General features: G+C 42.0%; 1 protein-coding gene across 3 annotated transcripts; it reads left to right on the top strand.

The window, feature by feature from the left end:
* The first annotated feature begins 964 nt into the window (after positions 1-964).
* On the top strand, positions 965-22,992 carry LOC112050727 (LIM domain kinase 1). Of its 3 annotated transcripts, XM_052883180.1 has the most exons (8): positions 965-1,138; positions 2,727-2,817; positions 7,045-7,290; positions 9,415-9,522; positions 10,091-10,174; positions 10,678-10,807; positions 10,876-11,897; positions 21,161-22,992. In XM_052883180.1, the coding sequence occupies exons 1-8, from the start codon at positions 1,117-1,119 to the stop codon at positions 22,176-22,178; spliced, it is 2,721 nt and encodes a 906-aa protein (XP_052739140.1). In that variant the 5' UTR covers positions 965-1,116; the 3' UTR covers positions 22,179-22,992. The 3 variants fall into 3 exon arrangements, with proteins under 3 accessions (XP_052739140.1, XP_052739141.1, XP_052739142.1); XM_052883181.1 differs by lacking the exon at positions 10,091-10,174; XM_052883182.1 differs by lacking the exons at positions 965-1,138; positions 2,727-2,817 and having other exon boundaries at positions 7,149-7,290; positions 10,091-10,200; positions 10,678-11,897.
* The last annotated feature ends 1,681 nt before the right edge of the window (positions 22,993-24,673 follow it).

A 24,673-nucleotide genomic window follows, 5' to 3' on the forward strand; every position in this document is an offset into this window, starting at 1 on the left:
GGCTGATACTAATCAATGACCTTGAAGGATAGGTCGTATTCATATGTTTATTTTGGTGATGCCATCTAGGTATTACCTCCACACTACGTAACCGGTCAAGTGCGTGTCGGGCCACGCGCAGTGTAGGGTTCCGTAGATTATGTTAGCCCTTTAGTCCCTTATGTTTTTCCTTATTTCAAAGCCTTTATTATTCCTTACATTATTACATTAAACAAGTTTTTCAATTAATAAGAGTAACAGTTTTAATTTTTTTTCCATGTTAGTATATTGTTAGTGTATCTGTTTTAAGTTTAGTATGTTAGTGAGTTAGTCTTATTTCTAATTAATAAAATCTATTTAACTAGTAAGTTGAAATTGAAATTGAGGTATAGCTCGCGTTTCGACCTTTATTACCTGTATATTACCTGTGACATTGCTTAGACTATCCACAGATTAAATACATAGAATATTCGATTACTGATCGATGTTTGGCTGTTTCGTCAAAAGAATCGATTATTTTTATAAATCGTTTTTATTAAAATTTTTATAAAATTAAGGTTTAAATACTTTCAAATGAAACGTTACTCCATCTTTTACTAAACTACAAGTTTTTGGCCGTTTTTTTATGCCATTTAACTACACAAACCGGCATTTTTAGGGAGCTCGTTACACGACGAAAACGATTACAACAATGAAACATGATTCTGCAACAGTTTTTATAAACGCATTAAATCATAGATTTTTGATCTTTGCCAGAGGGGTAACGGTTAGCGAACCACGTCCAGTTATTAATGGTCTAAGGGCTAAAGGAATCAATAACATAGAAGCTAAGAGGCCGTACAGACTACTTTAGTATTTTACTTTAGTCGAGTAAAGTAGTCCGAAATACTAAAGTAGTCCGAACTAGACCTAAGACCAAGGAAAGGAAGTAATATGTCAAACGTATGTCAATTGTCAATGTCAAATAGAACGTCAAATGTCAATGTGAACCTACGAAATATTTTATTTCAATATTTTTTATTGTTTGACTTGACGTCCGTGATGAAATTGAACATTGATCAAAAGTCAAAACTATTTCATAAACATTCCATGTTTTTTTCTAATATTTTCATAGTTTATGTGCACTTTTGCAACTAAATGGAGGGCTCGCATGCAAAAGGCAAGTATTCTTAATGCGGCTTCGTTTTTGTTTGTTGTGGCTTAAAATATGAGTGTGTTTTAACATTGAATGGTTATGAGTGGGCGATACTTGTTTTCATATTAAATATCTATTGTTGTTGAATACTGTTTCTTGAAATTCATACATCGAATTGAAAACAATGATATCAAAAATAGATTAGTGTGACTAGTAACTGAAGAAACACTGGTATTAGTGAACTATCTACGTTGATTAGAAGTGCCACTTCCGCATATTTACATTAGCCATAAATTCCTATGAGATTATTACGCACACGCCCGATGTAAGTGCACGCGCTGCTCAATTAAGTGTTAGCTTAATGATTTTGACTTGGTAATGAATTGTTCTTCCTCACCTCTGCAGTGAGTACATTGGAGTAGTCGTACATCATAACAAAAGTAAATATCTTTTTGTACTGTGCCCCACATGATATTTTTCCTAATGTTGCATCTGGTGCAAATGTTGCTATACTGAAGCCAAAATGGATGTTCAATGTTTTTGAACAAACAAATTTAATTAATTAAGTTATTCCTAAAGTAATGAAAATAAAATTTGATTATTAAAGTTAGAACAATTATATATAATTTATATCTTTAAAATAAACTGGAAACTAAGAGGCTTCTGTTTACAAGCCTCGTCAGAAGTAAACTTGAGTACGGGACAGTAGTTTGGAATCCTTCATACCAAATCCACAATTGCATAGAAAGCATTCAGAGACGTTTTATACTCATCCTCTCTGGATCTAATAATAGAGCATCCTACTCTACTCGTCTTACAAAATTCAAGTAATCTTGTTGTCAGACAGGCGTAAGATGCAGGATATTATGTTTCTATACAAGCTTACAAATCCGATCCATACCTTTAGATAAAAATACTACAGAACAAAACTTGGCAACCACTCAGTAATACCCCGGATTTGTTACCTCTAAAGGGAATCAATTTACTCAGTGATAAGATGGAATCATTTCAAATTATAAAAACTTATCTACCCAATCTATTTTATTATTTTGCCAATATATAATTAATTATTTAAGCCATACTGTTGTAATTTTTATTCATAATATTCTTTCAACTTATTAATTTCAAAATTTAAAATTTTTTGTTTGGTTTTTGTCAAAATGTGTAAATTTAAATTTATATTGTGTATTTTTCTTTTTATTTGTCAATTTTAAATTCTATTATTCTTATGACTTTACTTTTTGTATGCTGGGGCTACCTATAAGTAAAATTTCATGTCTTTAGATACACTTATTTGTAAACTATTTCATGTCTGTTTTTATATAATTTTGTTGGTGGTTCAAATAAATAAAAATATTTTTTTTATAAAAACATTAGATAATTTAAAATTAATTAGGAATTAAATGACATGTGTTTTTTTCCTTCATTTCTAATTAGTTTGTTGATAAACATTGCTTAAGGAATTTGGCTTTAGCACAGTAAATTATAGCCACAACAGTAAGAATATTATAATCTAGAGGGCCCAGTCAAACTTCCCTACCCCTACCCTATTTATAGTATTGTTTTTAATTTAAATTCTTAAGAAGTTAATAATTTGTGGTGTCAATGACAGAAACCCTGAATTGTGCAAGTTGCCTCAACACCATTGCTGATGATGAGTATGTGTCGGCACTCGGACAGGATTGGCACAAAGAATGCTTCCGGTGAGTAACATTAAGAATATATTTTTTGAGTAAAGATATAAAATCTGGAGAAAGATCTCTCCACAAATAGCAAACTTTGTCAGTGTATATGGCTGGTCTATTTTTAATTTCACAAGTTAACTTTTAATTATGTCCGATCTCAGAGAACCAAAACTCAGAAAGTTACTGTATGATGTTATTATGCTAACAAATAATTTAGAGCTTGGTTTAGTTTGTGAAAGTCAGTCCCACTCTGCTGGCTGACAGGTCTGCAGGCTGCTTCTATTAGCTAGCAAAAGGCCAAACAAAAAAAGAAGTGATTCAAAAGACTGCAAGCGTGTAGGCAACTGGCATATATGTATTATTAAAGTTTATTAGGAAAGGCATTCGCGGATAAATTCCGCTCTGATTGTTCCAATTGCCCACGAAGCGCCGCCCGCCCGTCGTCACGCCCCGCCGCCCGCCCCCGCTGTCCAGGGCCGGCTACTAAACAGGCCGTCGCACCGAGCCGCCGTTACGTATAAGACATCGACCTTTACGCACTAACTTTTTGGCAGACATTGCAAATAAAATGAGGCGTAAGATCGCACCCCAGACTTATATTAAAAGTTTCTGGCGCCTTGCGCTGATGTCATCGTAGAGCCGTTGTCGCGTATTTTACATCATCGTCGTCTGAACGTTTAGTGATCGCCGTCGAGCGTGCGACACTAGGCGAGACTCCACACGATAACTCGTAAGTGAAACATCGCAATTCAATTTAGATTAAAATCGTGCAGCAGTGACTGCCGAGCTAGTTGAACATTTTAGTTCGCATCAACTGCGACGAGAACTGTTCATTGGTCCGTTGGGTAGCGTTGTGAACGATACCAACTTGCTTGAATGAATCTAGATTTATATTTTAACTAGCGGACGCCCGCGACTTCGTCCGCGTGAAATTCGATGTCAACTTTACTACTACCCCTGCCCTACCCCTGCCCTACCACTACCTTACCTACACCCTACCCCCATCCTACCCGTACCATATGCCTTTCCTACCCCTATCCCACCCGTACCCCTATCTCACACCTATCCTACCCCTACCCTACCACTTCCCTATCCTACCCGTACCTCTACCCTACCTCTACCCCGGCCCTACCCCTACCCTACCCCTACACTACCCCTATGCTTCCCTACCCGTACCCTACCCTACTCTATAAATTCTCTATCTTACTCCTACCCTGAGCAAAATCGGTCCAGCCCTTCGAGAGTGGTGCAATGACCAAGGAAAATAGAGACTTCTATGCTAATAATATAAAGAGGTAAAGTTTGTGTGGTTGTCGGTGGTAATCTCTGGATCTACTGGACCGATTTGGAAAATTGTTTACCAATAGAAAGCTACGTTATTTGCGAGTGTCATAGGCAATGTTTGATCCCCATATTCACACGGGAACGGGAACTACGTAAATGAAAGCGCGGGGCGTCATATAGCGGAATTTCTGCGTGCATTTAGAAATTTTGTATTAACTCCGAAACGATTTAACTAATTAACATATTGTAAAGGGCAAATCTTATCTCCATAATATCCTTGTGATTATTAAATAATTTATTTTGATAAGGATTTAAGTTTAATAGTAGAAAAATTACGTAAACCTAAGTAGGTAAAATTAATATTTTTTAAAACACTAAATGTGCTATATCTGCTAAAATATAGAAGATAGATATATGGTGTCGCGGACTTTTTTGTACAACTTTTAAAGGTATATAAAGCCTCCATACATTGATTTCAATTTTACACAATGGATAAGGCAGCGCATGCGCATAAGTCTGTTTATGATGAATTTCGGTCCGACCTGTATGACAAAAACTGATAACTCGGCTAATATATATGATACCTAATTCTACTGGTGAAAGAATTTTTGAAATCGGACCAGTAGTTCCAAAGATTACCCCATTTAAAGAATGCAATAATACAAACTTACAAACCTTACCTCTTTATAATATTAAGTATAGTTTGATCAGTATGAAAACGGTTGTAAGTGAGTCCTGTAGCATGGTTTTTGTGACAAACAGTGCGTCGCTCTCTGCGCACTCTGGGCTGAAGCACGCAACTAAACAACCGCTGCGCTATGTGACCGCACACATTTCCAGATTTTATGTCACTCGGAAATAGGATTATGTCATGGTCAGGTCGATTTTAAATGTGTGCCTTTTAATTGAGTCAATTATCTTTATTTTATCTAAAAAGTGTAACTTAAATGAAATTCTCGCGTGGTCTCGGTGTTCTACAGTGACTGTACTGAGAGTGGACTAGCTGGAGACGAGGCGACCTGTAGGGACCCGTCATAGTATTCACACACTATGAACCTCGAACAAATATTGAGCAGAAAGTGTAAGCTGCACAATACTGAGGAAATCTACCGACTGCTCGACTTACATTTTCCTCGAACGAGTGACGCAACATATCGTAGACAACATCTCGGTGAAACCTGTTTGTAGAATGTATTCGTTTATATTGTAGTACCTATTTGATAGAATTGTTTTCCTAAATTGAGTCACGGACTCGTCATTGTTACTCTACAATATATCATAGGAATTTTTATTGTGAATCAACTCACAAAAAAGCAAAGATAGGTACAAACGTTCATAAATTGTATCACATGGGTCCAAGCCCGACCCGCGCCGCGCCGGTGGGCTCTTGGCGAACAAACTCACATCCAGTTGGTACGAGGGTGACGGCCAAAGCCGAGCGTCCCGCCGCGCCGGAGTCATCGACATCATATCAAATGGTCCCAATAGCCGGGCAACTATAAACTCTATCTCTCATCATCCGTAGTCGCAAACAGGAGTGTCTATGCTAGTTCAGGTACCAAGAAGTACCTAATTAACTTTTGTACATAATAGGTATACACCTATTGTGTACAAAAGCGAAGAAATTATGAGCAAAGAGGCCAAATCTGTACAGTAAATATTTTTTGATACGAATGCGAAAATAATGCGATTTTTAAGAAATTAAATATCACGTGTCTCAAACAGTGAAGGAGAACATCGTGAGGAAACCTGCATACCAGAGAATTTTCTCAATTCTCTACTAGTGTGAAGTCTGCCAATCCGCATTGGACCAGCGTGGTGTACTATTGGCCTAACTCCTCTAATTCTGAGAAGAGACTCGAGCTCAGCAGTGAGCCGAATATGGGTTGATAACGAAACATCTTTTCTCTCGCTTTCCTGGAATCTGCGGGAGTGGGGATAAAAGAGACGGGATTGGGTGACGCGGAGCTGGGCCGCGCGCGGTGCTATAGAGCTGGAGGCAGCGGGTGAACCATTCTCACGAGAGATTGGTATGAGCAGTTGTCGTGATAATGCTACCGACGTGAAACATTTACCATCTTCTTTGCCATGTTTTTCGTTTTCTCCCAACGATCGGGATACGCGCGGGCTCCTGCGTATGACTTGGCCAACGCAACCGACGGCTGTCGGGATGCAGACGGTATTTTATTGTGGGGCAAGGCTGCCGATATACAATCTATATTTGTACTTCAAAAAAGAGCAATTCGAGCAATATATCAATTAAAATCACGCGAGTCCCTTCGTCAAAAGTTTAAAGAAATAGGTATACTAACAGTAGCCTGTCAATATATATATAACAGTATAGTATATGTAAGACAAAATATTAATTTGTACAAACGAAAAGGAGATTTAAACCCACGTCTTACTAGACACGGGCATAAGTTAGTTATTTCTGCATATCGTCTCCAAAGAGTAAAAAAATCTTTTGTAGGTTTGGGTGTACTCTTCTATAACAAGATCCCCAAGACTGTGATGGACCTGCCAATGCATAGCTTTAAGCAATGTGTTAAAAAACATTTACTTATAATACTGTATGACTTTTTCAAAAGAACAACTGTTGAGTTTCTTGCCGGTATCTTCTCAGCAGAACCTGCCTTCCGAACCGGTGGTAGAATCTTTACAAATAGTCAACTGACGTGTCAAAAGTGCTTGTAAACTGAGCCTACTTGAAATAAATGATTTTTGATTTGATTTTGGTAGGTACGCATGATACTAAAACGCATAAGAAAATATAAGGAAGCGGACGTACGCAGTGCGTTTGCGTATGAAATACGCATGACACTAAAAGCGCTCTCAAAGTTAACCCAAACGTTTGGAGCTTACCAGGACCAGCTTGCGGCTTTATCGGGCTCACTCGTCACTGTACGACGTACGTTGTACATGCAGGCCACGTGTCGCTAACGAGCGCCCGTGTTGTGGCAGGTGCTCGGACTGCGACGCGCCGCTGGGCGCCTGGTACCTGGAGACGGACGGCATGCTGTTCTGCCGGCGCGACTACTGGGCGCGCTTCGGCGACAGCTGCCAGCGCTGCCGCCAGCTCGTCAGCGGGCCGGTGATGGCGGCGGGCGAGCACCGCTTCCACCCTGAGTGCTTCGCGTGCGACGCGTGCGGCGCGCACCTCGACGACACGGAGCCCTACGCGCTCGTCGACCGCTGCAGGCTCTACTGGTGAGTGCAGCTGCCGCCCCCGACTTATTCACTTTCACTTTAACGTTCTGAAACTACTGAACCTAACATTTTGTATCTGTAAGTAACAATTGTAATTGTAACTTTTTTTCATCCAATGTGTTTTTTTATTTTTATTATTTACAAGTTAGCCCTTGACTACAATCTCACCTAATGGTAAGTGATGATGCAGTCTAAGATGGAAGCGGGCTAACTTGTTAGGGGGAGGATGAAAATCCACACACCTTTTCGGTTTCTACACGACGTCGTACCGGAACGCTAAATCGCTTGGCGGTACGTCTTTGTGTGGATTTATTATTCAACTATAATGTTTAGTTTTGTTTATTAAGTTGGTAGATGAATATTTACTGTACACTAGTGGAAAAAATAAGGAATCAACAAAAAATCTTCTATTGTTATTGTTAATATATAACTACTAGCGGACGCCCGCGACTTCGTCCGCGTAAAAATTGATGTAAACTTCTCTACCTATACCTTACCCTGCTCGTAAACCTACCCAACCCTACCCTACCCTACCCCTACCTTACTCCTACCCTACCGCTAATGCTTACCCTTCCTTCCCCCCACCTTACCCTACCCTAACCCTACCCGTAACCTATCCATACCCTATCCTACCCTACCCCTAATCTACCCCTACCCTACCCCTACCTTACTCCGACCCTACCGCTAACCCTAACCCTTCCCTACCCCTACCTTATCCCTACCCTCACCCTACCCTACCCGTACCCTACCCCTATCCTACTCCTCCCCTACCCTATACGTTCCATATCCTTCCCCTACCTCTACCTTGCCCCTACCCTACACTACCCCTACCTTATCCGTACCCTACCCTACCCTACCCTACACTTTCCATAAATTACCCCTACCCTACCTCTATCCTACCCCTTCCCTACCTCTATCCTGTCCCTACCCTCAGCAAAATTGGTCCAGCCTTTTGTGCGTGGTGCAATGACCAAAAGACTATAATTTCCCAAGCGACTTCTATGCTAATACTATAAAGAGGTAAAGTTTGTGTGGTTGTCGGGGGTAATCTCTGGATCTACTGGACCGATTTGGAAAATTCTTTTACCAATAGAAAGCTACATTATTTGCGAGTGTCATAGGCTATGTTTGGTCCTCATATTCATACGGGAACGGGAACCACGTAATTGAAACCGCGGGGCGTCATATAGCGGCATTTCTGCGACTTTCAGAAATTTTGTATTATCTCCGAAACTATATAACTAATTAACATACTGTAAAGGGCAAATCTTATCTCTATAATATCCTTGTGATTATTAAATCATTTATTTTGATAAGGATTTAAGTTTAGTTGTGTAAATAATGACGTAAACCTTAGTTTAAAATTTAAATAATTTATTAAAGTACTAAAGGTACTATATCTGCTAAAATATAAAAGATAGATATATGGTGTCGCGGACTTTTTTGTAGAACTTTTAAAGGTTCAAAAAGCCTCCATACATTTATTTCAGTTATGCGCAATGGTTAAGGCAGCGCATGCGAATAAGTAAGTTTTTCGGTCTGACCTGTAAGAGAAAACCCGCGATATCTCAGTAGTTATATATGATAGAAATATAAAATATAGCCTATAGCATTCCCCGATAACGTAGCATTCTACTGGTGAAAGAATTTTTAAAATCGGTTCAGTAGTTCCGAAGATTACCCCATTTCAAAAAATTGTTACAAACTTACAAACTTACAAACTTACAAACTTACAAACTTTACCTCTTTATAATATTAGTATAGATAACTAATCAACAGTAAAAAAACATTTGGTTAATAACAACTTTTGATAAACTCCCCTTCTCCCAAGTTGTATGAATAACGAGGTCATTAATACTTGTTACTAACCATCTGTTTTATACAATTTAACAGTCACAATGTCCTACAAATTGCGTAGTACATTATCGCGTTCCGACGCGTTGAAATTTTCATTTCCTGGTAACTCAGTTAGCTAACAGAATCAAGAAATTCTGATATTCACGAAAAATTAACATGTTAGTAATCATTTGTAAAAAAAATGTCCCTGACTACTATATATAATAATTATAAATACATTTCGCGCGTGTCCCGTATTATTATTGAAACGTGTCAATTTGCCGTCAGCGGCGCGTGCGACGACAGCGGAGCGGACGCGCACACCATCCGCCTGCTGCGCGCGCCGCCGCATGCTCTGCAGCTGCGCGCGGCGCCCGGCGCGCTGCTGGTGCACCGGTGAGCGCTAGCATGCACTTCCACAGCTAGACACAGCTGGTCGCACATGGGGTCCCATGGTGCGACCATCGGCTCTTAACGATATGCCCGCCCATTGCCACTTCAACTGGTTGAGTTACGTCGGTGACTTTGGTCCTTCTGTGGATTTCTGACGCTCGCAGAGATACTCCAAGCGTGGCTCGCACCGTCGCACGCTGACTCTGAGCCTTCTCGTGAGGCCCACAGTTGGCGACTAGGTCTACGATCCGCAAAATGCTTACTTACTAATATACTATACTTCGAATATTAATGCAATAATCACTCACTAATTCTGCAATAACTAACTCGCAACAACATAAAAAACAAAATAAAAAGTGCAAAGTCGATGCAAATATCATGCGGTGATGATATCACGAAGAGATAGTGGCGACACAGTCGATGCATTCTGTGCCGTCACCACGCGGTGCACACCACTGCACAGTTCTCTGATTGCGCCTTGTGTGACGTGCAAGCGTGCGTGCGTGCGTGCGTGCGTGCGTGCGTGCGTGCGGGCGTGCGGGCGTGTCGCGTACTGACTCCCTGTCGGCAGCGGGCGCTGCGCGGACAAGCTGCGCGGCGCGGCGCGCGCGCTGCTGCGGGCGGTGCGCGCGTGCCTGCTGCTCGCCTGCCGCCGGTAACGACTCCGCACCGGCAGCGCCGGTACACTGGTAGACTCACGTGTCGCGGCTTTGTGTCTTAGCATGGCTGCGTGACTAGTGTTCCCTTGCTTGTTCTTGTCCACCCGCCTGCCTTCTCATCGTAGACTGGGCGCCGCTGTACCGCTCCCCTCGCTCTCGCACGCTGCCCTGCACCGCTGCTCTATGTCCTGTCTGCTACTACTTTAGATGCATTTCTCACAATTGAATTGAAAATTTGTAATAAAAATTAAAAATGAAATGAAAATTTATTATTTGTAGTTTTACAATCATTTATGTGGCTGAGACCTTCTTTTGAGTGAAAATCTGTCGAAAGGTCTCGCTCTTCCTTAATGACAAATTTAAACTTAACGTGCAAACAACAAACAATTGTAAAGCACGTCGTATATATAGTACGGCTTGACTGCATTCGAACGATGTCCAGATATTTTATTCGATTGGAAATTATCGCCTGCGCCATCATGATGTGTGATGTCCGCAGCATCGACCCGGCGTGCGGCGCGCTGGCGCTGTGCGCGGGCGACCGGGTGCTGGAGGTGGACGGCGCGCCCGCGGCCGGCCGCCCGCCGCCCGACGTGCAGCGCGCGCTGGCCGGCGCCGGCCCCGTGCAGGTGCGTGCGTCCCGTCGGTCGCGTGCCGTGCTCGCAGCGTGCTACACGTGCGTCTGTTTCGTTCGCAGCTGACCGTAGAGCACACCCCCGACACCGTGACCGTCCGACCCGGCGCCCCGTCGGCGCGGCCGGCCGCCGCCGCGCAGGAGCCGGGGCGCCGGGAGAGGCTGTTCAAGCGCAAGGGCGCGGACGGCGGCGGCAAGGCGCGGCCGTTGAAGCGGCGGCAGGCGCCGCGCTCGCCGCCGCTGGCCGACAAGGAGCGCAGCAGCAGCCTGCCGCGGCTGCCGGACTGCGCGGCCGGCGAGGAGCCGGCGCTGAGCCGCGCGCGCTCGCTGCGCGCCGCGCCGCACGAGGCGTTCCGCGCCGCCGACCTGGTGCAGGGCGAGCTGCTGGGCACCGGCTTCTTCGGGCAGGCGTACAAGGTGACGGTGCGCGCCACGGGCGAGGAGATGGTGCTGAAGCAGCTGTTCCGCGCGGACGCGGCGGCGCAGCGCAGCCTGCTGCGCGAGGTGGGCGTGCTGCGCTCGCTGCGCCACCGCTGCGTGCTGCGCTTCTGCGGCGTGCTATACCGCGAGGGCCGGCTGCACCTGCTGACGGAGTACGTGGCGGGCGGCACGCTGCACGCGCTGCTGCGCGCCGGCGCGCCGCTGGGCTGGGCGCGGCGCGCGCGGCTGGCGCGGGACGTGGCGGCGGGCGTGCGCTACCTGCACGCGCGGCGCGTGCTGCACCGCGACCTGAACTCGCACAACTGCCTGGTGCGCGCGGGCGGCGGGCTGGTGGTGGCGGACTTCGGGCTGGCGCGCGTGGTGCGCGGCGGCGGGCGGCGGCGCTACACGGTGGTGGGCAACCCCTACTGGATGGCGCCGGAGATGATGCGGGGCGGCGCCTACGACGAGAAGGTGGACGTGTTCTCGTTCGGCATCGTGCTGTGCGAGATCATCGGCCGCGTATCGGCGGACCCCGACGAGCTGCCGCGGCGCGCCGACTTCGGCCTCAACGAGCGCGCCTTCGTCGACCGCTTCTGCGCCGCGTGCCCCGAGCCGCTGTACCGGCTGGCCTTCCGCGCCTGCGACCTGGACCCCGACGCCAGGTGCGTCTGCTGTTCGTGTAGCTCGGTGGACGGGTCAAATGACAAATCGCTTTTTTAACCGACTTCCAAAAAGGAGGAGGCTCTACGTTCAGCTGTATGTATGTTTTTTTCTTCTTTTTTTCCAAATCCAAGAATCCAGAAATTCCGTAACGAAAAACCTCACGCTCCCCATTCCGACAGGCAACAAATACGATTACAAATACGATTTACAAGATTCAGTTACGAGATAAACAAATGTGTTACTTCTTACCGAAACTTGCATGACGCATGATAATCCGATTGAAATACCTAATTTTAATTGTATTGTTCAGTTCAAACGAGATACTGTTTCGAAAGGTGGGGTAGCTATTTGCCAAAATGAAAATGATATTACTAATATTATGACTCCGAATATTGAAATAAATATTGCACACGATAGCGATGTTAATGTACGGCGCTCAGTTGTTGGAGATATTTGTGCGTGCTTGTGCAAACTTAGAAATGGCCTACAAATAGTTATGGTAGCAATTTACATTTCTCCGAATCCAAAATTGGACGAGGTAGAGCATTTTATTCATCGCACTTTACTGGAGTACACTGAAGGAGGGTCGAAAGTACTTGGTACAAATGGTAATAAATTTCCACTTATCTTGGCTGGCGATTTCAACATTAACTTCGCTGATAAAAAATCAGAGCGGTTGACAACTTTTCTATCAAAAACATTGAATTTGAAAATGAATAATGATCCACAAGAGTCCACAACAAAATATGGGACCACCATTGACGCGGTATTTTCTATGTATTTAGAGGATATTAGGTCGCAAACTTATGTATCTTATTACAGTTATCATAAACCTATAGTTTCAATGATAGATTTCCTTAAAGCCAAAACTGTAAAACCATCTTCATACTGTAATCTAAACATTTCGGATTTTAAAGAAAATTATTATATATAGCTATCTACATACATAAAAAATATATTTTTTGTAGCAAAAAGCCCTAAGTGAAACGTAGCCTTTATGAATGACGTCACTTGCTAATGTATTGTGTTTCGGCGGCAAAAATTTTAAGTAGATATTTTTTCATTTATATTGTAATTTTACTGGTTATTATTGACGGGACAAAATAAAATATAGCTTATAATACTTCCATAATTCAGTTAAAACACTATTTACAAAAGAGGCAATTAGCCTAATTATTTTGCTAATTTTTCTCTCATTTATTTATTACTTCTTTTTTTTAAATTTTTAACAATATAAGTATAAAATACAAAACATTATTAAAAATTTATAAAAAAAAATTCACCCTCCCGCTGCGGGACATTTGAGTGTCCAAGCAACCGGTGGTCAGGGCTCCAGAGTGAGGAACCTCCTCACAATACGCGCCGTCTCAAGAATCACTGTCTTCTGTATCCGACTCTTGATCCAACAGTTAAGCGAAAGCTTCTTAAGGTGTTGGTCGAAGCTTTTCGCTATAAGACTGTTTGCTGTCGGACTTGATCTTCGTGGTTTTTGTTAATTAAAATGCCTTTTGATATTGAAACGTGTATTGCGTTGTAATGGAAGATGGCACAAGTGAATGACAATATAAAATATTCGCAGGTAGGTAGACAAATGATATGATGCAATAAAGTAAACGCCTGTCCAAATTATCCGGCAATTATTGTCTTAGGTAACATTGCGGCGTTGACATCCTCCCCCGCGTAGAAAGGCTTGTCTTTCTACAAACACTAATCAGGCAGCAATGGACAAATTCGGGTTAGTGGTCTTCTTAAGCTTCCTTTGGTGGTGTTTATGTCGACGACTCTGGAAACTCCGTCACGTCCTGGGAACATCCGTGTAACTCGTCCCATTCGCCAGGAAAGTGGAGGCACGTACTCTTCATGTATTAAAACAAGGTCACCAATTTTGAGCTTGGGGCCGTCGTTGGTGCGCCACTTGAGTCGGTTTTGTATTCGGAGACATATTCTTTGTTCCAACGGTTCCAAAAATGTTGTCTGATTTGCTCAAGCCATGAGTAGCGCTGCAGACTGCTTGATTTATGGTCAGTTAGATCGGGTGACGGCAGTGAAGTGATAGGACGACCAATCAGAAAATGCTCTAGAGTAAGGTTTAGGAAATCGTTTGGAGAAGGAGATAATGGACACAGGAGAAGACTGTTAGAAGTATAGCTTCGACTTGTGCAAACAATGTATTTATTTCCTTGAACGTCAGATGTGTATTACCCATTACGCGTTTAATATGTTTCGCGGATTTCACGCCAGCCTCCCAAATGCCACCGAAGTGAAGAGCATAAGACGGTGAGAATTTGAATTTAATTTGTTCTTGAGTTGCAAATTCGATAAAATATTGTTTGTTTTGTTTTAGGAATTTCTTAATGTCATTAGTAGCACCGACTAGGTTCTGCGCTATGCTGGCAAATTTCCCTTAAGAGGATTGAGAGTTTTATCTTGAACTCGTCTGCACATGACGCATTTCTGTACTGTGTTTCTAGCAAGCCGCCTGCCATAAATAGGCCAAAAAAGTTGTCGTACAGTAATTGTGGACCAGCATGTAAATTAATGTGGTAATAATTGAAAATAAATTTTGTTAGTTAATGGAATGAATGAAGAAGGATTGGATGCCTATGATCATAACTTAAGCATAGAAACGTCAATTCGACCGCCTACTCTAATCAAGTTGTGATCGTCGATGAATGGAGATAAAGAGAGAATGTTTGATTTAGAATTTAGTTGTTTGCCTTTGGTTAGAGTTGCATATTAATTCCGAAAAGATTGTTTTTGAGCTAATAAGAAATGAAATGAGTTAGTTAATTCGTCAATTGTTAAATTATCGATAGTTTTAGATTTAGGGTTTTTAGTTTTGTGTATAAATATTAATATGTAAGCTGTGACTTGTTTTAGTTTAGTAAATTTAGAATATTTTTCCCATGATAATTTTATAACCTGAGGAACGGGATCATCCCATTCTACTTTCTTGAGCCACAATAGCTGCAAAATAATTTTAGGTTTAACTATGAAAGGACTTAATAATCGAAGCGGGTCAAATATTTTTAAAGATAATGATAAAATTAGTCTTTTAGTTAAAATGTTTTTGTAAGATGGGTTTTGAATAGGAAAATTAAAAGTATCAGAAAAGGGATTCCATCCTAAGCCCAAAGTAATTGATGACTCACTTTTACTTAAATTGTCAGTAAAATGAATAGTAGATGATTGATAAATAGTTTTAGAATTAGATTTATATTTTCATAAGTTAAAACAACCTTTTTTAATGATCAGATACAGAATTTCGAATGTAAAGTAAATTTTCTTCTTTGTTGGAACCGCTTACTAAGTCATCAACGTAAAAATCATGTTGTATAATATTTTTACTTTGTTCGTCATCGCATTCCTCCCCCAGTTGCCAAAGGCAACGAGTACTCAAATAGCTGGCACTTGCAAAACCGTAAGTAACAGTATTTAACTGATGTGTTTCTACAGGCAAAGACTCATCTTCTCTCCATAATATTAGTTGAAGATTTCGGTGCTCTTCATCAATTAAAATTTGGCGGAACAATTTTTCTATATCCCCTGTTAAAATGAATTTGTATTGACGCGCTCGAATCAGAATGGAGAAAAGAGAGTCTTGTATATTTGGGCCTATTAGTTGAATGTCATTAATAGACAGGCCTGAGGAAGAAACTTGCGCCGAACCGTCAAAGACGATGCGGATTTTGGTTGATTCACTGTTTGGTTTAAAAACTGAATGATGGCAAAGGAAATACGATGGATTTGGAATACAAAATTTTGACTTTTCAAAATGGGCTAACTCTGCGTATTCGCGCATAAATTCTATGTATTGTGACTTAATAGCCGGTTGCTTCTTTAATCGTCTTTCTAAATTAGGAAAACGTTGTTTGGCTAGATCATAAGAGTTGCTTAAATTATTAGGATCGTTAGTTAGAGGTAGTTTAACGCAAAATCTACCTGTGCTTAATCGTCGAGTAAAATGTCGGAAATGGTTTTCGCAAGCAATTTCATTTTCGCGTAAAATAGTATTTGTAGGAACTGACTCAAGTTCCCAAGATTTCGTTAATTGTTTGTTGATTTCGTCTACATGAGATACGTTAGCAAGACATTGTTTATTTTGAGATTTAGAAATATTTGAAATAGGACCCGAAATTAACCAACCGAACTTAGAACTTCTTAATTTAGGATTATTGGGGCCGAGAGAATGTTGCTCACAACCCAAGATGTCCCAAAAAATATCGGCACCAATCAAAACTTCAATCGGAGCTGGCTGATCAAAAGTTGGATCTGCTAACTGTATGTCAGTAGGTATTTGTAGTTGTTGAATGTTGATAGGTATTTTAGGAATTTGACCTGTTAGTTGCTTCATAACATAACAGGTAAGTTGAATATTGAAATCTTTGTTTATTGAACCTAATTGTAGTGTACAAGTTTCTGTGACTTCATCGCAACTGGTGTTGCCGATACCTATTATATTCATTGTATTGATAGACTCTGAATCGAGTGATAGTTTTTGTTTCAAAGATTGACTTATAAATGTAGATTGACTCCCACAGTCAAGGAGAGCCTTGACCTTTTCGATTTGATTTGTTTTCGGATTCGTCACTGTAATCAAAGCAGTGGATAAAATAATTTGATTAGTATTTTGTATGGACGTGGAGCAATTGACTACGTTGTTATTTGGTACATTGAGAGTTGTATTTTTAGTTGTACTATTGGATGTCGGGACTGAATCGTGTTTGATTGGAACAGTGCATAAAAGAGTATTATGTAATTCATTACATGTACGACATGATCCAGACCTGCAGAAACGAAGAGAGTGAGAGCCACGCAAACAATTAAAACATAACCTTAATCTTGAGACCTCGGTCTTGCGCTCCCCCACACTCTTAGCCAAAAATATGGGACAGTCGTAGATACGATGATCATTCTTGCATACGGAACAGCGGTAAGAATTTGTATTAAAAGTAGCTGCAAAAGATTTTAATTCATTATTATTATTATTGCTATTGTTGTAGTTTTTGTAGTTGTTGTAGTTGCGTATTGAACTAGTCATTGGCCGCGGTAGTTGCTTCAATTTGTCATTTTTGTTTCTATTTAAAGTTTCTAAGACATCCGCACGATCAGATAAAAATTTATTAAATTGCTTTAGAGTAGGTACTTCGTCAAAATTATTACGACGCTCTTCCCACTTCCCTATAGTATTGTTGTCTAATTTTGATGACATGATATAAATTATAAGCGTGTCCCAGTGGTCGGTCGGTTGACCTAAAGTCGCTAAAGCACGAAGATTTTTCGATACATGGTCTATTAAAAATCGTAGCGATCTTTCGGACTCCCGGGCCGACGGTTCGATACTGAAAAGTGAATTTAAGTGATGGTTAATAAGTTGTTTTTTGTTGTCGTACCGCTCACACAATGACTGCCATGCAATGCTGTAATTAGCTTCGGATAATTCAATATTAGAAATTATACGAGCGGCTTCACCCTCGAGATATGACACTAAATAGTGAAACTTATGAATTGGTTTTATTCGATCGTTGTTGTGAATTAAAGATAAAAAATTGTCTCTGAAATCCAACCATCTGAAGAAGTGACCCTCAAATTTAGAAATTTGAATTTCAGGAAGCTTGAAACCCATGTCGTGGTTATCGTGATGACAAACAATAGAAGTCGAATGGTCACCGCGCTCGTCGCGTGACGCGTGAGGCCGACTTGAGTTCAAGATGCTTTCATTAGAATCTATGAGATGTAAGCCTGTAGCAATTGTTATCATTAAATCTTGTTCAATGTTATCGCGTTCAGTAAGCTCTAATGACATATTATCTGAATTTACAACTTCTATTCGATTTTGCAACTCTTCAAAATAATCCGAAAGCTTTTTGATTTTTTCTGTTTTTAATTTTAACTCACCAACCTCAAGTGGTGTTAAACTATTGGAAGTAATTGAATTTAAATACGTTTTATATTTAGTAATGCGCCCTTTAACCGAGCTACGTTTTGCATAAAGTTCTCTTAATTCCTTTGCAACAGCGGGCATACTAGCACTTTCAGTCATTGTGTATTATAATATTTGAAACGTAATTAAATGGTAATTATTTATGTGAACAATAACACAAACAAATTATAAACAAACAAAATAAAAACTAGGCAAGTACCTCATGTATAATTATGTAGGCTATTGCAAAGTAATCAACTTATAAGTACTAAAAAGAAAAGTTTTAGCTCACGCTCCTTTATTCGGTGATACTTGTTAGGCCGCTTACAAACGAATCTTAACCGCCTTCAAACCGCTCGACTGCGCGCGTCCTTAGCTGATAAGATAACGTAGGTGCTAGGTAGGTTCGTTGCAGGCGCGCGGAGCGAAGCAACGCGATCCTGGAATGTTCGGCAATACGATTGAGTACCAAGTAAGTATATGACAAGTCAAAAAGTATATTATGACAAGTTTATATGAGAGCGTAAGTAATTAATTATTAGGTATAGGTAATAACTTTATAGATTTACGTAATTTAGAATAATAAGCTAGGTATAGTAGATAGGTATTGTTTAGGATACTAGGTAGGTATGCAAATCTATGTGTAATTTTCTTAATGACGTATGAATTGTATGAAATTAATTAATCTTTACGAACTTTTAACCAAATCGTAATGTTTTAAATTGAGATTAAAGTAAAAATGTAAATAATATTACGTAAAATAAGCAAAACTAATATTTCGTTAACTCATTAATAGGTACTTAGGCATAACCTAACTGTTGCACATTGTTTCACAATTCACTTGATTTCGATACTATTATTTGTTTTGATACTATTATTTGCACAAATCTTGCTGTAAATAGAAAGTCAATAGTTTTTAGAATAGGATAAGAAAGGATTCAAGGCACTTAACTGAGTTGGTTCGTCTTTTCTTTGTTCTTTGTTGAGATTGCGTCATCCAATTTTCGTATGTTTTCGTCACGAATTTCTTGTCCGTTGATTGTAATATCCAAAAGATTGTAGATTCGCGTTTGTTAATATCTGCACGGTCGCCAAAATGTTTGCTGTCGGACTTGATCTTCGTGGTTTTTGTTAATTAAAATGCCTTTTGATATTGAAACGTGTATTGCGTTGTAATGGAAGATGGCACAAGTGAATGACAATATAAAATATTCGCAGGTAGGTAGACAAATGATATGATGCAATAAAGTAAACGCCTGTCCAAATTATCCGGCAATTATTGTCTTAGGTAACATTGCGGCGTTGACAAAGACCATTGACTGAAACAACTATCGGAACAATAATAGTTGACTCAACATTCCACATGGCGGTAATCTCTAATTTTTATTTTTAGCCCAATCATTTTGTAGATTTACCAAGAAAGTTTTCCGGGAGTTTTGAAAATTAGTAATCTTATAAATTTCGATGTGCTCTTTGCGAATTTCAACTATGCCACCTCGTATCCTTGCCGCTCACGCCGCCATTTTGGAAAGATGGCGTCTAAAAACAGTTTTTTGACAACATCTCTTTTCCGACTTATTTTACGATCAAAATATGTAGCTCTTTAATAAAATAAACTATAGTCCATTTAGTCATTCCGTAGAATTCTGACAATTCAATTTCCGTTTCCGGTGTTTCTATATGCATAACAGTTCCCATAAAAAAAATGACAAGTTGAACTAAAACGAAACTTATTCTTTCGATTCTAAGAATGAAATTTATACAGGCCTAAGATTCAATTAAATTATAAATAAATATAACATTATCTTAATTTTAACTAACACAATTTACAAAATATTAAATTCGATAGAAATGACGTGGGAAAAAATATCATCAACTAGCCAGACCAGGGTAGACAGCAGATTTCACAAACCTTTTTGATAAAATGATAATTTGCGATGTTATTTTCGACTATGTAAAATTTTATTTCAATTTAATTTATGTTCAAGTGCAATGTCCATAGCTCTATAAACACCAATAATTGTTGTCTTTATCCTTTAGAGGCACCTGACAGCTGTTATTTGTTAACACTAGAATCGCCGCCATCACAGTTTTGGAATGAAAAATTCTTTTACTGTTTGGAAGCTATAGGCCATATATTTCATCTCCTTATTCCTAAGACAACGGAAACTATGCGGGTGATACTGCGAGGTTCTGCTAATAGAATGGTTCTAGGTACATTACCTAGAACCACCGTTGGGCTACTTTTATCCCACCTGTATCTATAACTATAATTCGATATTAAATCATTAACATAAATCTATACTAATATTATAAAGAGGTAAAGTTTGTAAGTTTGTCACATTTTTTAAATGGGGTAATCTTCGGAACTACTGGTCCGATTTTAAAAATTCTTTCACCAAAAGAATGCTACATTATCAATATAAATTCAACATAAATATATAATAAGATTTCAAAAGTGACTGACAAATGGAACCGGAAATAGTAATGTCAGAATTCTACGGAATTATAGAGAAAATTTTCTATAATTTATGTAAAAAAATATTTTTTGTGAAATCAATTGTTTTAGCGTACTAACAAATGATTACCGTCGACGCTCCCCGTAGTGGACCTCGCTGTATTGGACTCATTCTCTCTGTTTGACTCTTACATAGGTTTCATGGACAACATCCTTAAAGTTAGTTTTTTTTTAAAGTTTAATATTAAAATTATTTTATAATATGTTAAATCCAATATGGCGGACCACCCAAGATGGCGGAACTGCTTTTTTTAATGCATTTGTACAATAATAAGTGTATCAAATGAAAGTTATAATAAAAAAATAAATTAAAAGCAAAAAAACTTTGTTAACCGACTTCAAAAAAGGAGAAGGAGAGGATATCTGAACCGATTTAAATTTTTTTTAAAGGCTACATTTTCCAGTAGATTCTATAGTAGTTAATTATGTCAGGATCTGACTATGAGATTCTGGAGAAATCGAGGGGAACTTTCGAAAATTATAGACTAGTGTGTTTGTTAATGTATTCATTAAGTATTCTAAAACACTACAATTCAATGAAAGTCTGGTGTCGATCTGGACACAATTAAGGGAACTCCTCGACGGCTTACAGTAGCTACCTTGTGTTTGGGCTTGATTAATTTGTATTGATGAGAACTTTACATGTACTTTACATGTGTTGTGACTGTCATTAGTGATCTCGTGATGGAGACGAGAGACAGTTAAGGAAACTCCTTAACGGTTTACGTCACTCCTCATCGTTTCGAATAGTCATCTTGTTCAAAATATTGCTTTCTTTTGACGATATTGTACGTCGAGACACGAGCGCGCTCTCGTTCCAGACCGCCGTTCGAGGTCATAGAGCCGTGGCTGCAGGCGCTGGTGCTGCACCTGGCGCGCGCGCAGGAGCCGCCGCCCGCGCTGCTGGCGCACATCCTGCAGTACGGCCGCCGCCAGCCCGCGCCGCCGCCCGCCGGCGTCGTCAAGTCGCAGTCCAACGCTGCGCTGGGCGCGGCGCCCGCCGCCGGCCGCGCGCTCGGCAAGTGCGTGTCGGCCAGCCACCTGGCGCCGCGCCGCGCGCCCGCCGCCGCGCCGCGCCTGTCGCGCAGCACGCACGCGCTGGCGCCCGGCTACATCCTGCGCGCCGGCGCCGGCGGCATTGACATCACGCGCGTCGACGACATCTCCGAGTGGCTGGAGCCCGCGCCGCTGCGCCGCAGCAGCCCCGCCGCGCGCCTCGACGCCTCCGACTCCTCGTCCGACGGCGACGCGGACTGCGCCGCGCCCTTCGCCGACGCGCTGCGTCGCGGCCGGCGCGCCGGCTACGACCTCGTCGACGCCGAGGCGGCGGGGGGCGTCGGAGACGTTCCCGAGGGCGTCGAACCCAAAACGGAGAAACCCAACTTCTTCGCCAAGAAGCTTCTGTCGCCCAAACTCAGCCGGCTGTTCAGAGCGAGCGCGGGGCGCCGGGCCGCGGCGGCCGACGGGGACGGCGGCGAGCGCAGCCGGTTCTTCGTCGGGCGGCCGACGGCGCCGGCCGCGCCGCGCTCGGCGTACCGCGTGCGCCCCGCGGACGACGACGCGGCCGACGCCGACGGCGACGCTCGGCCGACGCGCGCGGGGCAGTCGCTGACGCCGACGTTCCGACGCCGCCTGCCGGCCGAGCGGGCCGCCGGCGCCGACGTGCGGCACAGCTGCCGGGAGCGCCGCCCCGAGCCGCGCGCCGCGGAGCAGAAGCCGCTCGAGCTCGGCGCGGAGCCGGCGAAGAAAAGGGAGCCGGCCATCTCGCGCAGCAACTACGTGAAGATGGCGAACCTGCGCATCGGGCCGGGGCGGGGCCCGGCCGCCGCCCGCAGCTGATGCGCGCGCGCCGGGGGGCACACGACGAAGATAAAGCGTATCCCCGCAGCGATACATGTAGCCGTTGACGTCGAGCGGCAGCTCACGGCCCAAACGTGTGACCGCCGACGAGGCGATGCAGAACAGAGTTTACTCTGAACCCTGTCACCGTCACTACGGATGGAGACTCTTGCCAACTGAACAAACTGTAGGTATATAAGCGATATACAACTGTTGTACTCACTCCATAAGCTCTTTACTAACACATTCTCTAAAACTTAAAGGTAGATACATGGTTTTCATATTTATATATTTACTCGTCGCGCGCCGGAGCAGCTCTGCGAGTTCGTGGTGGATATTTTATTTTAACCATTAAATAGCTCCATCTAGTATCTTGCAGATCGTGTACGAGTACACATGTCTAGTGTCACATAATATAAATATGACACTGATTGTACGCATTCGTTGACTGTTTAAATTTCAGATTTGCATTTGCAAGTGCGACACAAAAGAATAGAAAATAAATAGAGAGCGCTGAACCCACTTGTTCCCTATAGGGTAACCCTGTGTACTGCAACTACTGCACCCACGCAGTACTGCAGCTACCTTGATACTTGATAATAATTGATAATATGTTCTTATTATAATACGATGACCTGTTAATAATAATATTGCTATCAAATATAAATAAATAAATTACTAAATATAGGCATTATTTGAAAAATGCTTAGATCAGTATCTGGTCCCGAGCAGTGTGTTATGGGTACAGCTGTTTTTATGATTTACAAAATTTAAAAGAAAGTAAATCTCATCTAAATAAAATTATTATATTTATTGTAATTCGTCTGAATTTCTACTATGATTTTTAATATCTGATAAAACTATTAATAATAATTGATTGCTCTTTGTGACAGTGACACATCACACAGTGATGTGAGTGCTGCCTCCTCCTGCCGTGTGTGTGACGGGCAGTAGTCGATATCGTTGTTTACGTACATCACACAGTGATGTGAGTGCTGCCTCCTCCTGCCGTGTGTGTGACGGGCAGTAGTCGATATCGTTGTTTACGTACATCACACAGTGATGTGAGTGCTGCCTCCTCCTGCCGTGTGTGTGACGGGCAGTAGTCGATATCGTTGTTTACGTACATCACACAGTGATGTGAGTGCTGCCTCCTCCTGCCGTGTGTGTGACGGGCAGTAGTCGATATCGTTGTTTACGTACATCACACAGTGATGTGAGTGCTGCCTCCTCCTGCCGTGTGTGTGACGGGCAGTAGTCGATATCGTTGTTTACGTACATCACACAGTGATGTGAGTGCTGCCTCCTCCTGCCGTGTGTGTGACGGGCAGTAGTCGATATCGTTGTTTACGTACAAAAGCGGCGATGCCAAATCGAACAGTAATTGTAGCGTAGAGTCCGCGCGTGACTTTATCGAACAGTTCCAGCGCTGCGACACATTCTCACAACAGTTCCGTCTGATGATCAAATGTATTGCTAGGAGCTCTCGCTCCGCAAATGTTATATGAAGTATTTACGCGTCTGGCGAGTATTACTGTAGTCCCTAGTTAAATATATTATACAGTATATTTTTCATTTCTAGTTTAAATATATGCAAATGTACAGTCGATTTCGGATGTTGGCCTGTTTACCAAGTTTTGATACCGCGCCTCGCGAACCGTTTACCGTTTTATAATATATTTGTACCGCATATAGCTAACAATATAACATAGTCGTAAGCCAAGTTACAACTGTGCTGTTGTTATTCGATGTTACCTACGCTACGTTAAAATTGTAAAATAAGTAAAATATCAAACACATATTGTGTTCGTTGGCCAGTGTTTACGCCCACGGGTCGCATCTCATCAACCAATGTTTACGCCCACGGGTCGCATCTCATCAACCATTGTTTACGCCCACGGGTCGCATCTCATCAACCAATGTTTACGCCCACGGGTCGCATCTCATCAACCAATGTTTACGCCCACGGGTCGCATCTCATCAACCAATGTTTACGCCCACGGGGCGCATCTCATCAACCATTGTTTACGCCCACGGGGCGCATCTCATCAACCAATGTTTACGCCCACGGGGCAATTCCACCAACCAGTGTTTACGCCCACGGGTCGCATCTCATCAACCAATGTTTACGCCCACGGGGCGCATCTCATCAACCATTGTTTACGCCCACGGGGCAATTCCACCAACCAGTGTTTACGCCCACGGGGCGCATCTCATCAACCAGTATTTACGCCCACAGAGCAATTTCACCAACCAGTGTTTACGCCCACGGGGCACATCTCGAACGTATGCAGAGGTAATTTTGAACACGTATATTAAAATGAAAGGGACTATTTATGTTTACTTAATATTTAGTTAAAAGTTCTGGGTATTATTCTAAAAACAGAAAAGATTTTATGAAATAGTATACACAGTAGTTAATACTTTTATTCGATTTACGATTTGATAGAATATTTGTGAAATGGGGCCCCGACAGTGGTCGGGTCGCAGATGTG

This window comes from Bicyclus anynana, chromosome 8, assembly GCF_947172395.1.
Source record: "Bicyclus anynana chromosome 8, ilBicAnyn1.1, whole genome shotgun sequence".
Lineage (NCBI taxonomy): Eukaryota > Metazoa > Arthropoda > Insecta > Lepidoptera > Nymphalidae > Bicyclus > Bicyclus anynana.